Source organism: Podarcis muralis, chromosome 10 (genome assembly GCF_964188315.1).
Source record: "Podarcis muralis chromosome 10, rPodMur119.hap1.1, whole genome shotgun sequence".
In the NCBI taxonomy this organism is placed as follows: domain Eukaryota; kingdom Metazoa; phylum Chordata; class Lepidosauria; order Squamata; family Lacertidae; genus Podarcis; species Podarcis muralis.
In genome coordinates, this window is record NC_135664.1 from 47,718,173 (window position 1) to 47,732,726 (window position 14,554).

A 14,554-nucleotide genomic window follows, 5' to 3' on the forward strand; every position below is an offset into this window, starting at 1 on the left:
CAAATGACAGAATGCAGCCTGAAATGTTTATGGTTTGGATTTTGTGTTTGACTTTAAGCTGAGTTTTGAAGACAAGCATACAGCCCATTCCTAAGCGAGTTTCTTGGGATGTTCCACCAAGCACCATGAGGCAGATTGAAGCAACTGCCTCAGGCAGCACATGATGGCTGCACAGACATGTCTGAGAACAAGCACTTGCAAATGGCTCAGGGTCCAATAAGTAAACAAAAGCAAATAAATGTTGTAATGAGTCTAGAGTGTTAAAAATATTTTGGTGTGGAGACTTGAAAGAAACATCTCACATTCTCCAGAATACAGTGGTACCTCAGGTTAAGTACTTAATTCGTTCCGGAGGTCCGTACTTAACCTGAAACTGTTCTTAACCTGAAGCACCACTTTAGCTAATGGGGCCTCCTGCTGCCGCCGCGTCGCCAGAGCACGATTTCTGTTCTCATCCTGAAGCAAAGTTCTCAACCTGAAGCACTATTTCTGGGTTAGCGGAGTCTGTAACCTGAATCGTATGTATCCTGAAACGTATGTAACCTGAGGTACCACTGTACAGGCTGGATGTTTTGCAAAGCAAGCCACAATCTTGAGATTTTAGGAAAGACAGGAGGCCGCTTTACACTGTGTTAGAGGCCTTTGGTCTTTGCAGCTCAGCACAATGGCCTGTGCTGACAGGCAGCAGTTCTCCAGGGTTTTAGACATGGGTCTCTCTCTCCCAGCCCTACCCCCTGGAGATGCTGAGGGTTGATCCTGGGACCTTCTGCATGCAGTGCAGATGCTGTCCTACTGAACACTGCCCTTTGTTGTCAGAGGGATACTTCCAGCTGGATCTTAATGGGATTTACAAAAAGAAAAGGTGTGGAAGTTTTGGCTGTTAATGCACTAACTGCATTGGGCCAGGCTTTAGGACTACAAGCTCCCATATCTCAGCCCTTTGTCCAGAGTGCGCAAAATATAACTTTTCTGATCTTGAGGGGTTTATCTGTCTGTGGATTATGGATTTGCTAAAAAGCTTTGAGCTGTGCAACAGAGCTGGATGCTTTGGACGCCTACCCAGAGAGTTAGGATGAGCTCAGCTTCCCCTCCAGCTTAATATGTGCAGAAGCTTGCAGCCTCTCTTGTCCTGAGCCGAGCAATGGGCGCCTTTTCGTTTACCCAGATGAGAGGCATTTGGCGGCCGTTCTTCTGGATTCCGCGCAACGCGATAGCGATGCACTGCGGTGCAGGTGTGAGCTAGACAGCTGCTAACAACTTTCACAAAATTGCGCCGGTACATATTTTTTGGGGATGGGTAGCGGGTCATTTCAGAACCCCCGTCCCCCGCGCGTTTACCCCCCCCCCTCAAAAAAAGCGGTTGCCCGCGTGGGCGACCAGGAAGCCCTCGCAAAGCAAGAAGCAACAAAAACAAGCCGCTGCCCCTTTAAACCTCCGAGGGAGGGCCCAGGGCTTTGTAGGATGACATCAGTGGGTTTGGCCCTGAGACTCAATGGAAACTCAATGAGCGAGAGCCTCGGCTGTACACACACCGAGGGAGGCTGGAGGGGAAGGAGGGAGGCAGCTGAGCAGGCAGAGCGCAGAGAAGGAGGAAGCGGCGGCGGCGGCGGCGGCGGCGCTCAGAGCTGGCTACGGCCGCCTTTCCCAATCCTCCGTCATCCTTCCTTCCCCGGCGCCTTTCCTCCCTGACAGCCCCGGGAGCAGAAGCGGCAGACAGGCTCCTTCCAGGCGGGGTGAATATTGTGGGGATCCGGGCAGGTTTTGGGGTGCAAATCCGGGGGGAAAGGCGGCCCCTCCGTCCCTTTGTTTTTCTGCTGAGAGAGGAGGATAAGGCGGCGGGGGGGGGGGGGGGAGGGGGAAGAGGCTCTCGCTCGCTCACACACAGCACACAACGCGCACATACACAACACAACACAACGCACACTTACACAACACGGCGCACACAAGGCTGGGCTGGCATAGGGCTGGGGGCCCCCCCCGTGGAATTTGGTGACAGGCGAAGGAGGAAGCTGTAACCGAAACGGGGGGACGACAACAAAAGGCTCGTTTTCTCTCTCTCTCTCTGTGTGTGTGTTTTAATTTTTGACGGAGACAAAGGATTATGCAGGCATCTTTCTCCCCCCCCCCCCATTCCCGGCTTCACTTTCGGAAGGACACATTGAGGGGCTCCTGTATCGCTTCTCCCCCCCCCCCGTTCCTCCCCCCCCCCTTTGCTGTCTACATGCAGAAATGGCTCCACTGACTTTATATATATATTTAAATTTTACTTACTGGGGTTTATGCTCAACCTAATGTCCAAGTCAGTGTGTGTGTGTTTGTTTGTTTTTGAGAGGAGGGGGTGATTGCTGCTGCTTCTCCCCCCTTTCTCCCTTTTCGTTTCCTATACTTAACATCTGTGTATGGCTTCACAAACAATTGGTAGTGAGTAACGGGTATCTTCTCTTCTTTCCTCTCTCCCCCCCCTTGGCTCCAACCTTCGGCTGTTTGTGAGGGGTTTTTTTGAGGTGGGGTGGGGGGACACACCAATAGTAAACACTGTTGAATTTCTAAAAAGGTTATATTTGACAAATAGGGTGGGTATTGTGAGGTGGAGGGGGGGAGGAAGTGGCTGTTATTGTAAATCACTATCTCCTTTTGTGCACTGGGAAGGTTCGGTATTGTAGGGAGGGGGGTGAAGAGGGGGGCAATATCTCACCCCCACCCCCACATCTTTTCTGAAATGTTGCTTCTTTGTACCAGCTCAGGGATTTGTAATGAGGATTGCATAGTAAATAGAAGTTTTGCTGCTATTTCTGCTGCCTAATTCTCATTCCTCGCTGCATTATTCTCCCCCCTCCCTATTTTATAAGATGCTTCTGGCGCTGGAAGAGGGTGATTTAATTTTAAGTTATACTTGTGGCTGAGTGATGAGATGATCTTATCAGTTTTTATCTCCTTTTAATGCTTGCATTTGTTGTGTGTGGTTGATCTGCCTTCTTTAGCTCCTTTTCTTTTTTGGTAACTGCTCTGAAGGGAAATGGAGAGGAAAGAGAGAAGGAAGCAAATATCTCTGTTGTGGCACATTGCTTTTTAGAAAAGTATTGCTATATTTGTGTGCACACTCCTGTTCCCCCAATCCTTTGAAGCTGATATGGAATACCCCCCCCCCCCCCCAATTCTTCAAACCCAGAAGCATCCATTATATATCTAGTCAGCTCTCGCACAGTGTGGCCTACTGTAGTCCTCGATGCATCCTTGATTTCTAGCAAATCAAGTAAAGCTGGTATGGAAGTCCTCTTGTTTACAATAATTGCTTGGGGGGGTTGCCTATGCTGTACTGTAAAGTGCTGAATGCCAGATGTGTGGGGCCTGCTGTGTGTTTGCACACATATTTTTATTATATGATTGCATTTACATAATGTAGAGTAGGTTTGTGTGTGGTGCTGATTCGAATACAGCTTTCTAGAATGTGTGTGTGTGAGAGAGAAAGAGAGAGAGATAGAAGTGGCTATTAATATAGTATAAGCATCCACTCATGCAGAGTATATGCATTAGAGTGTGTGGGAGTCTTTCTAGTTTCATGAAGAGGGAATTCTTGGCTGGCATCTTGACTGCCTAGGGCTGTTGCTCTAGTTTGAGGAAGGCCATAGAGTTGGCTTAATTCCTTTCTGTCTCTCTGGATGGAGGAGGTGAAGGCCTGAGAGTTTGGAGAGAAACTGATGTGGCAGCAGGGTGGGTGGGTAAGTGTTCCCATCCCCAGCACCTGGAAGCAATTCCTAAGGTGACTGGTTGATTTCTTGTTGCCCTTGGCATGAACTGGTCTTGCTGCCTTCTCCGAACCCTCTGTCCAAAGCATTGCTTGCCGTATTAAAGTTTCAGTCATATGCATTCTTACTAGGAAGCAAGTCTGATGAAGCTGGAGGTACTTAGGTGTGTGCTTCATTATTCTCTTTATGAAAGGGAAATTGGGAGATCTCATTCTTTGTCTCCACCCCCCCCCCCCCCTTGAACAACATCTGCTTTTTTAGAAAATGAGTTTGAAGGCCAGTCAGCTGTAAAGCTGTGTGGGGTACTTCCGAATTAAGCCCCAATGTTCTTGCAGGAAGTTAAAAGGTCACAACTAACTGCAAACCACAGTGAGCAGCTGGGCCCCTGCTTGCTTGAGCCCAGTGCTGTCCTGAGTGAGATGGGTTACTAGCTGCTGATACGCCATCCCTACTTCGGTCTGCCTGTCCTCTTGGGTTATGTGTTGAAGAGAGCTGGCAGAGAAACCTAGGAAACTCCTAACCTTTAGGGATCAAGCATCTCCAGAGTAACTTCTGAAAACTGCTGGCTCCTTCCGGTTCGTGTGTCACCAGTGTTTATAGGAATAAAAAAAACCTTATCTTGTATTGAGAGCAAGTTAGAGTATGAGTCAAATGTATATGCAGTTACATTCCTAGTTTAATTGGGGTAGTGGAAGGGATCAATCCTATCTTCTTGCTTGAATATAACCTCTTGATTCCTGTTTGTTCCCCAGGGCTGTACTTCTGTTGTGTATTCTGCTTGAATTTTAAGACAAGAGAATAACTCTGTAGTCCTTGCAGATTAACAATCCTGCATGCTTGGGTACATGTTTTAGCAGGGGACTTTGCCTTCTGTTGTGCTTTGAGTAATTGGAACTGGGTATTTAGGGTTCATGATGCCCTGTTAAAGCTTACAGTGGAATGTGTGCCTTTAAGCTTCACCACTTCTCTTTTTGCAGTACATGATTAGTTTGGATATGACTAGAACTCCGCTTTACTTTGCTTATTCTGGCATATTGTAGACCTTGGGGTGCAGCAGAAAGGAAGCTGTAGACTCCATCAAGCGAAAGGACCCCCTGTCTGCTTAATCCTTGCCTGTTCTTTCAAGCAGCCTACCCACCCAGGAGAGCAAAGCCTGCATACAGTACATTAATAAATATGCATTACATAAATTAACCATACAGCAGCATCCTTTAAAAAGAGCCACAGTCTTTCAAACAGATCAACGTTACTGGAACAGTGGTGGGGCGGGCAGAAGGAGACAGGAGAAACACAAGATGGTGGTCTTCTGGGAGAGGATATCGCTGGGAGTCTCCAGAACAACATTTGGCACAGGCCTAAAGGAAGAAGTTGGCATGCATGGTTGAAGTGAAGGTGGTAGTGCTGGGGTTTGGATGGATCCCTCATGTTCATGAGTGTGATGTGTGGAAACATATGGTGTGCCTAGTGTCAAATGTGGCATGCAGATGTGCACCTTGGGCCCAGTAACTGGTTGTGAACCATGCGATCGAGGAATTTGTCCTGTACTACCATGCTACTGCCCAGAAGGAAAGTGAAGCAGAGTAGAAATGTTGTGAGCCCCAAATCCCAGTTCATTGGAACGCATGCCAGGTGTAGGGTTCTGGCTTGTCCTTGAGATGGGTTCACTTTCTCCACCATAAAGTTCTCTGCTATACATTTTGTTTTAGCCAGAGGCCTGCTTCCTGGTTCCAAGCGTGTTTTATGTTCAAGTCTGTCTCACTGATTTCATTGAGGCTTTTTTCTAGGTAACGTTGCAGCCAAAGTTGGCCTTGCAGTCAAGGTTACTTTAGGTGACTGGTTTGGTTGAACTGTTACTTCACCACATTTTCTGAATGCCCCCCAGCCTGGAAAAAAACCTGTTAAGAAATATCAGACTACTGTTTACTAAATTGAGTGTTTTACTATGACAGTGAGAGAGTCCCAAGGGTTTAGGCAGCAAAACTGGATCCAAAAACTTTAATTGAAGAAGGAATAAACCAGGGGTAGGAACCTCCTGATGTTGCTGAACTCTCATCACTTATAGCAAGCATAGCCAGTGGCCAGGGTTGATGAGGAGTTCCCCACACCAGAAATAAATATTGGGTCTCTCATATGGTAGCTGAATGTGTTGACTTAGGTCATCTTTCTAATCTTACCCTGTATGTCCTCTGTTTTATTCCCAGAGCAACTGAATCATGGAGCTTCGAGTGGGGAACAAGTATCGGCTGGGAAGAAAAATCGGTAGTGGATCCTTTGGAGATATTTATTTGGGTGAGTTTGTCCTAACTGTAGGAATGCATCTTCTAATAGCTTAGAACATTTTGGAATAGTGAACTGGTGTGTGTTGGTTCTTATGTGTTTCTTCAGCCTTGTATTCTCCTCTTAACTAAGGAGGCTAAGGGCCAGAGGAAAAACAACTCCTTTAGACAGAGACCGGGGGGACATACTCTTTTTATCTGATGCCTGGAATTCATACTATTTTAAAAAATTGAGGTGTGGTAAGATTTCTGTACTACTGTAAAAGGCGGCAAGCATTTCTCACAGGGCCTCTGTTCCTGGCCCCTGCATTCGTGTCGGTGGAACACGTATAAATGTGCCCCCCTTTTCCCTCTTCTGGGTCCAAAAGGACCATTCATTGGTGATTGTGCCAATTGGACGCACCTAAAATAGTCGCCGCCTGTATTCATTAACAAAGATGGTGGTGGAAGTTCTCAAGCTGCAATATGTTCAGCACTGTATAACAGTCTGACCCAACCTGGTGCTTTCCAGATGTTCTGGACTTCAACTTTCATCAGTCAGTCAGAGTTGTCAATGATCGGGGATAATTGAGGTTGTCCAACAACATCTAGAGGACATCTAGTTGGGGAAAGGTGCTATAAAATCTTGTATCTGTTTTTTGGATTTTGTATATAAAGTACCGTATTTTTCGCCCTATAGGACGCACTTTTTCCCCTCCAAAAATGAAGGGGAAATGTGTGTGCGTCCTATGGGGTGAATGCAGGCTTTCGCTGAAGCCTGGAGAGTGAGAGGGGTCGGTGCGCACTGACCCCTCTCGCTCTCCAGGCTTCAGGAGAGCCGCAGCGCCAGCCCCACAAGGTCGGGGGACAGTGGGGAGGCAGAACGCCGCCATCCCGCTGTCTCCCGATGTGGTTTGGAGGCTGACGGCGGGGAGACGCGTGCTTCTCCCCGCCGCCAGCCCCGCAAGCTCCGGGGACAGCTGGGAGGCGCAGCGCGTCTTCCCGCTGTCCCCGGACCTGGTCTGCAGGCGGGCGGTGGGGAGAAGAGCGCTTCTCCCCACTGCCGGCCCCACAAGTGCCTGGGGGGGAAATAATTTTTTTTTCTTTATTCCCCCCCAAAAAAACTTGGTGCGTCCTATGGGCCGGTGCGTCCTATGGGGCGAAAAATACGGTACATGTTTGTTATTTTATAAACATTTATAACCAGCTGAATATAAAAGTATTCAAGCAGTGTATAAAACATGATATATAAAAGCAACAATGTTTTCTTTAATCTCCACATTATTATAATAATGGTAAAGTCAAAATAGTTGGTACAGGTTTCAGCTTTCAACAACCTGATGGATTACTTAGATCAGAGTCCTTGCTGGCAGCGCCATGTCTAGCAAAGCTAGGGCAAATAAAATAGGTCTTTGAAAAGATGTCTAAAACAAAGAAAAGGCAACACATATGGCAGAAGGAAGAGTGCCAGGGTAGTGATGTTGCTACCAAATGATGGTCCATAAGACATGGTGCTACTGGTAAGGAATCCTCAGATAAAGAAATCTAGCAGGTCTGTGTATACGGGCAGGTGGTTTTCAGGTAACCTTGTTTTAAAAACCTTTATATCCACGTAACCCTTCTACTGCAAGGTATTCAAGATAGCTTATAATCCAAAGCAATCGGTTAACAAACACACCACACAACAAGGGAAATGGCAGCAGCAAAATAGGCAGGCAAGAAACATCAATGACATGTTAATGGCCGAAAAGTTGTGAGATTATACTGGGACTTGACATCTAAAAAATAGAAGGCCAAGTATCAAATGTGGGTCTTCCTGCAGAAAATAAGCCCTGCCCTTAGTCTCAGCTCACCTGTCCCCTTTCACAGTGGGGGCACCCAGTTCAGGACTGTAGGTGTTACGCTGTGTTGCGTGCGTTTGTTCCCTAATTGGGAAGCCCTTTTTGCTAGCTTGTGGCAACTAGGCTACGAAGCTGGCTGCTCTCGGGAAAACTGGCTTGTGTGACAAAACGTGCTTTGTCACTCTGCTGTGTTGCACATCCCTGGTGTAGAGTATGCTTGCAAGGTTATGACAATGGCGGTCTTAAGGATTCCTCCTCCTATATGTCTCATGTAGTTCTGATCACTGAGGGTGTGCAAGGGCCAGAGAAAAGAATTCAGATTCTTACCTCCTGTATTTCTCTGATTGGGAAGGGGGAGATTCTTTTAGGATACCCCTTAGGTTATGAATTGGGGGCGGGGGGGTGCTTGCCTTTTTTCTTTTTTTTACTTTTGAGGATGGTGGACTTAATTATGTTTGTCAGTGCTTTGGCTTATTTTTATACTGCCAGGCTTCATGTCTTCCTCTTGACAACCCAGGGATCTCTTCTCATAATCAGTCCAAACTATCTATTGTTCTGAATGACCCTACCTTTTTGTGTGTGTGGAAATATATAAAAAAAATTAAAAAATTGTCCAGTAGCACCTTAGAGACCAACTAAGTTTGTTCTTGGTACAGTATAAGCTTTCGTGTGCATGCACACTTCTTCAGATACACTGATACAGAAGTCACCAGACCCTTATATATAGTGGGAGGGTGGGGTAGGGTTTTTGTGTGTGTGTGTTCACTTAATGGTGTGCCTAGAGGTAAATAAAAAGTCCTAGGTGCGGCTTCCCTTCCCAGGGCTGCATCCGAAAGGGCTACCCTCTGAGTGATCTGTAAGGTGATGCCTCTGCATGCATAGCTTCTGTGTAGCATGTAGCTGGCTTTCCCAGCTTCTAGCAGGGTGTCACATTGCAACCTCCCATCTCCAGTTTCCACTCTGGCATTGCCACAAGATTTGCCAGCCCCACTGTTTCCCAGATTCCTCCTCTTGAGTGTGGTTGCTTTGGGTTGTTTTCTTCTGAGCTGCCCTGCCTTAGTTTTCCAGCGTAAACCTTCCATTTTCTGCTTATTTTATTGATATATTTATATATATTCAGATTTTTATAAGCTGCTTTTCCACCTAAAAGAGTCCTCAAAGTGGCAGGTGACAATGCAGTTATTAAGGATACAACTAAATTAAAACAATACAAATTAGCCTGTGTTGTCATCCTTCTGGCTGTGTTTTGAGTCCTCCTGTGGGTGGATCATAATACTGGGCCTGTGTTCTTTGCCCACTGGAAAATCCTGTTCCTCTCTGACACCATGGAAATGGGCTTGTTTGATTTTAAAATTTTATATCCTCTTCATTTTACTTAAAAACAAATGAAAAGTTTAAAAAACAATATTTTAAAATCCCAATTTGTTCTGGTATTGGGTGTGGTGGATATGGTGTCTCTGGCTGCATCCTTCTATGCTTAGGCCTGTTAACTTGTACCCCATCTTGTCACCTTTTCCTTTGACTATTTATTTCCAAGATTCTGGTTTCCACTTGTCAAAAGCACTCTGCTCCAACTGGATATCTGCCATACCTATTTAGCAACCAAACTTGTATTTCTCTCTCTCCAAGGTCTCAGGGTAGTTTTCTCACGCTATCCCTTTTTACCCTGTGAAGTAGTCTAGCCTGCAAGTGATTTTGTCTAAGCCCCCCGGTGAGCTTTGTGGCCCTGCAAGGATGCAGCTTTCTCTGTGTCTGCAGAGTATGGTTTGGACCATACTTGGAGTGGGGTTTTCTGATCTACTCTTTTAATGAGGTTCTGGAAACGGATGTGGCATAAAGTGACATGGATTTTAAAAGCAGTTCCCCCCACAATAGTAGTATCTAATAATAATAATAATAATAATAATAATAATAATAATAATAAGAATAAGAATACCCTGTATGTTTGTGTGCCTAATAATTGATGCAAATTGTTTTCAGAATACCTTTGAATGAAGCAGGATATGAACATTTAAATTGGGTGTTGAGTCCGTCTGTGCTGGGAGAGCCACAGGTTCCTAACTCCTGCCAGGCCTCATGGCCAGTGGTCATGGATGATGCGACTTAAGTTCAACATCTGGAGGGCCACAGGTTCTCCACCACTGGTTTAAATAAACAAACACAACTTTGAACCCAGGTCCCTCTGGTCCAAGCCCTATGTTTTTCCAACTGCATCCAACTGGACTAGCTTTTTCTTAAACCTGAAAGAAGACCCCCACCCACCTAACAGGCTACTTCAGCAAGAGCCGTTGGGCCCTATTCTGCTTGCACCTTGAATGCCTGCTGATTTCCTTCATCACCTCTGAAATGTTCATCCATCCCTTTTATTCCCAGCCCTGTATTGGTTGTATATTTTTGTTTGCAAGCCCTTGCTTACAAAGTACTTCCATGGTCTGTTGTGCATCAGCTAGGAACTTGCTGCTGTGGTGTTCAGTAATATGTAATTTGTAGTTATCAATTGATTATGGTAATTTGGTAGCACTTTGCTGGCAGCTACATATTTTTTAGCTTTTTCTGCTATTCCAGAACTGGTGCACAGGTGGGGAGCTACAATATTTATTGCCTGTATTTTAAGTTCAGCCTTTGGTACAGGGTTGACAGGCTTCAAGCAAGGGATGGTGGTCACTGACACTGCACATATAGTGGTTGTACTGCAAATGCATGATTGCTTCTAAGATGAGGGTCAGCAAGTATACTTTGGGCACTGTCATGTTGAACGTAGAGATGAAGCAAGGTGCCCTCTAGGAATAAAGATGGCAGAACTGTCCATCCCTTTTTCTTGCAGTTGTGAAAGTATGGGCATAGGCAAAGATGGAATATGTCTGGCTTGAAGCCTTTGCAATTTTGCAGGATAAGATAAACGCTGCATATTCTTGATTAGGAGTATTTCATTATAGTTTTTCTGTTAAGTAACAGACTCTTAAGTGATGGCAGCTTGTTTTTTCATTCCTCCTATTTTGAATGTTGTGGCATTGCTCAAGTGATGGGGGGCACCAGTTCTCTGGCCAACCATGAGTTTTGGAAAGCTTCAAAAATTGATGAGCTGGTGTATTTAATCCTTCCCAAGATCCAGTAGCCATTCAATAGTTTCATCTCAATGTCAACATGAGCGGATTTGAAAACGTCTCAGTCGGCTCAGCCCCCACTGTTCTTTCTCTCCACTTGCATCCTTCCTCTTGGTCTTTCCACCTTTTTTATTTCTCTGTCCAATGAGTGCCAAGTGAAGTGTATTTCATTAAATGCAAGCACTTGTATTTCCTACCCCTCCACAAAATAACTGAAAGCGAAGTAGGTAAATCAAAAATGGGCTGGCTGCTTCTGCACATGCCAACCACCGTGTGGATTGATTGAAATTGTGCTCTCAGGATGCCAGCCCAGTTGTGCAAATCAGACTGGAGTGACTTACCCCAGAGGGAGGTTGCTTGTTGCTTGGCAGGCCTGGTATTGGGAAAAAGAGCATTGGAGATCAGGCCGAGAGACTGGGGTGTCCTGGACCAGACACCCTATAAGCCTCTTTTGCATTCTATGATTCTGTAATTCAATGGCTTTTATAAACACACGTCTGGAATGTGGAGACTTTGCTTTCTGTTGTGAAGACTGTTTGGTTTGGGAGGCTCAGCTGAGCAACACTGCTGAACCAATGGTGTGGGGGGGGGGGGAGGTGGGTGATCCTGAACACAGTAGCCGCTTGGGGGGGGGTGTATTGTCATTGGATCCAGAGGGAGAACTTTTATCTGCAGGAGTTGCTACAGGTTGGAATAGAGATTTTTCTCCATCAGACACGGAAGGCTGTTTGGCAAAGCAGGGCATGCTGGGTAGCTGGTGGTGTCTGCTTGGACAGTTCCTGATGGCAGGCCCCTCCCTCGGAGGGAGGGGGTGTGTTCCCTTTGTTTCCTAGCTAGTTAACTCTCTCTCTCCCTGCCTGACTTCACCCATCTGCTCCATTCCCATCCTTTTCTTTCGCCGCTCGGGAACAAAAAATGACAGGGAGGAGAGGTGGTGGCAAAATGTCGTTCTGCTCTTGAATGCCAATAGGGGTGTGTGGAGTGTATTTATGTGCCCCAACAAGTCCATGCATCTAAATTTTCCAAAAGGGTCCCTCGTGAAGACTGTCGTTTTCACTTAGGCTGGTGGCATCAGTCTTTTTGTAAGACTTTCTCCCTCATGCCACCCCCCCACATTTGAGCAGTTTGAAACAAATGGATTTTGAAGTACGCGGCCCACACGATTGAATGAGACAGGGGGTGGATGCTGCGTAGGATTCTTGATGATTTCCAGATTTCTCAGATCACTGAAGCATAAGGTCTTGGTAGCATTTGTATCTATATGGAATGAGGCAAAGGAACGGGATTGCTTCTAACTACCCTTTGTTGTCTTGGCTGCTTCATAATCTTATTTGTAATAGCAAAGGCATGATTATGATTGGATATGGTTTCCTGGGGATTTATCTCATATGGGGACGGTGCCTGGTGTTCACTTGACTCTTCTTTCTGTGTTTGAACAATGAGGTGGGGATTATGGGATGGGCTGGGGAAAGACAGGAGAGCAATGGAGGGAGTTGCAGGTAAAGTAAGGCGGTTGGGGGTTCAGGAAAAGGCTGGCTGAAGAACTGGGGTTTGAGAAGGAACCTAAATGGAAATAAGCTTTATAAATGAGCCTTAGGTATAAGCACCAGTATGGTTAAAGACCTGGGTATGAAATGGGGAGAAGTATGCTATTTTCATTTTTAATGTAGTCATTGTTTTTGAAAGCATTTCTGACTTTTAGCAGGCAAGTGGTTTTTTATCATTACATTTATATCCCACCTTTACTGCAAAGAAGATCAAAGTGACACACAAAAGTTCCCCCTTCTCTCCATGTTACCTTAACAACAACCGTGTGGGGCAGAATTACACTGAGAAACTGTGATAGTGAACTTCGTGGCTGGGTTTAGGATTTGAACCCAGATCTTCCAGATTCTTGTCCAACACTTCAACCACTACTCCAAATAGGTAGAGTTCTTGTACTCTGAGCTGCATTAAATTCAGTCTTCTTCTTACCTTGTTCTCTGGTGTAGGCAGCAGGGGCTTCTGTCATGCATAACAGGATGGGACCAGGAAGATTTTGGACTTGGCTGTGACAGAAAGTTGGGTCTTTGCTCATGCCTGCTGCCTTTTGTATTGTCCACACTGCTCTGGGCTCCTTGACTAAGCAGTCCAGAGACAAAACCACTCCAAAGAATGAATGCTACATAGATACGTAGAATGTATGAGTGAGATAATGACACCACCTCCTGTTGTGGATTTGACTTGTGAGGCTTTTTAAATATATTATCCTCCCCGTATGCTCTGCTGCCCTAAAAAAAAAAAATCTAATTAGTGAGTCACAGCCTAAAATACAGTTTTTAGGAAAAGGTAGGCAGCTTATGTAGTAGTAGTAAGATGTTGGCGAGGATTGCTAAATAAGCAGTTTGCATGCAACTTGTGTTGGGGAAGGACCCCCATGGCATGAGGACAGAGCACTATGCTTTGTATGCGCAAAGGTACAGTTGCTCACACTGGTATCTCCAGGAGGGAAAAAAGAGGTTTGGGTAGCAGGTGATTGGAAAGAAAGCTCAGCCTGAGTCTCTAGAGAGCTGCCTGCCATTTCAGAGCAGACAAAGCTGGGCAAAATGGACCAATTAGCTGGCCTGGTCTAGAGCAGCTTTCTACATTCTGCTTACAGATTCTTTCGAGGTAGAGGACTATTTTGAATGGCTGCTTGGAAAAAACCAGGTACCCCCCTTTCAAGATGTGTGTGAGGCCTCCAGCCTAAAGGAGAGGCATCTTGATACAACTTCTCACATGGCATTCTCAATACTGCCTTAACACTTGTAGGATTCTAGACCAGCTTACAAAAATACCTTGCGTGTGGCCACTGATGTTATAAATGGATGCCATTTTTCCTGAGTCTGCAGACGACCGACCTGAAGCTGTGACTCAGATGTCAGCTCCTGTGTGCCCACAGCCTCCCTCCTCCCGGCTAATCTCATTGGGGTTGTAGCTTTAAAGCCTAGTGACAACACTCTTTAAATGTCAGCATTAACTTTGGTTTGCTGATCATTTTAGCAGATGGAGTGAGAATAAAGCCCATGGGAAGGGGGGGGGAGAGGACTAGGAGTTCCTACAGAGAAGGAAATGCAAGAGAGAGAGAGAGAGAGAGAGAGAGAGGCAGGCACCGCAGGTTGTATAACTCTGGTCCTAAGGGGGAACGTATCTTCCTAATGAGTAATGCCGGGCATGATGATAAGATAATGGCTGAGAATTTAAAAGCGGAAATATGTGTTATGCAAGTGCCATGCACTATCCTATTCAAGTGAAGAACTGAGTTGGTGGATCACATCCCTGAATTTACACCTTGCCCTCAGGGCTATGACTAAAATGGAGTGCAACTGCTTTGCCAAACAAAGTTCACTGACAGGTTGGTGATGGCAGTACTTTTGTCTCTGTGGATGTTTGCTTCTCCCCCCCCCCCCCCCACCTGTTCAAATGATTGCTTCACACACATGTTCCTGTGGAAAATGGAAATCTTCCTTTCTCTGGCTGGTATATCAGAACATACTATATTCCCAGCCTGTTGTGCCTTGTTCTTCATTTCCACAAGAGAGAGAATGTTGCTGATGAACATAGAGCAAGATAGGGGCTGCTGCTGTTTT

The 14,554-nt window shown here is 45.8% G+C and overlaps 1 protein-coding gene across 2 annotated transcripts in view; it reads left to right on the forward strand.

The window, feature by feature from the left end:
- The first annotated feature begins 1,502 nt into the window (after window positions 1-1,502).
- CSNK1E (casein kinase 1 epsilon) overlaps window positions 1,503-14,554 on the forward strand; it is a 41,719-nt gene continuing 28,667 nt past the window's right edge. The window contains exons 1-2 of one of the 2 annotated variants that reach the window (XM_028745802.2): window positions 1,503-1,733; window positions 5,948-6,035. In XM_028745802.2, the coding sequence (XP_028601635.1) occupies window positions 5,960-6,035 (76 nt within the window). In that variant the 5' untranslated portion in view covers window positions 1,503-1,733; window positions 5,948-5,959. Of the gene's footprint in view, window positions 1,734-2,020; window positions 2,042-5,947; window positions 6,036-14,554 lie in introns of those variants that run through there. The other variant, XM_028745803.2, reaches the window with a different exon arrangement.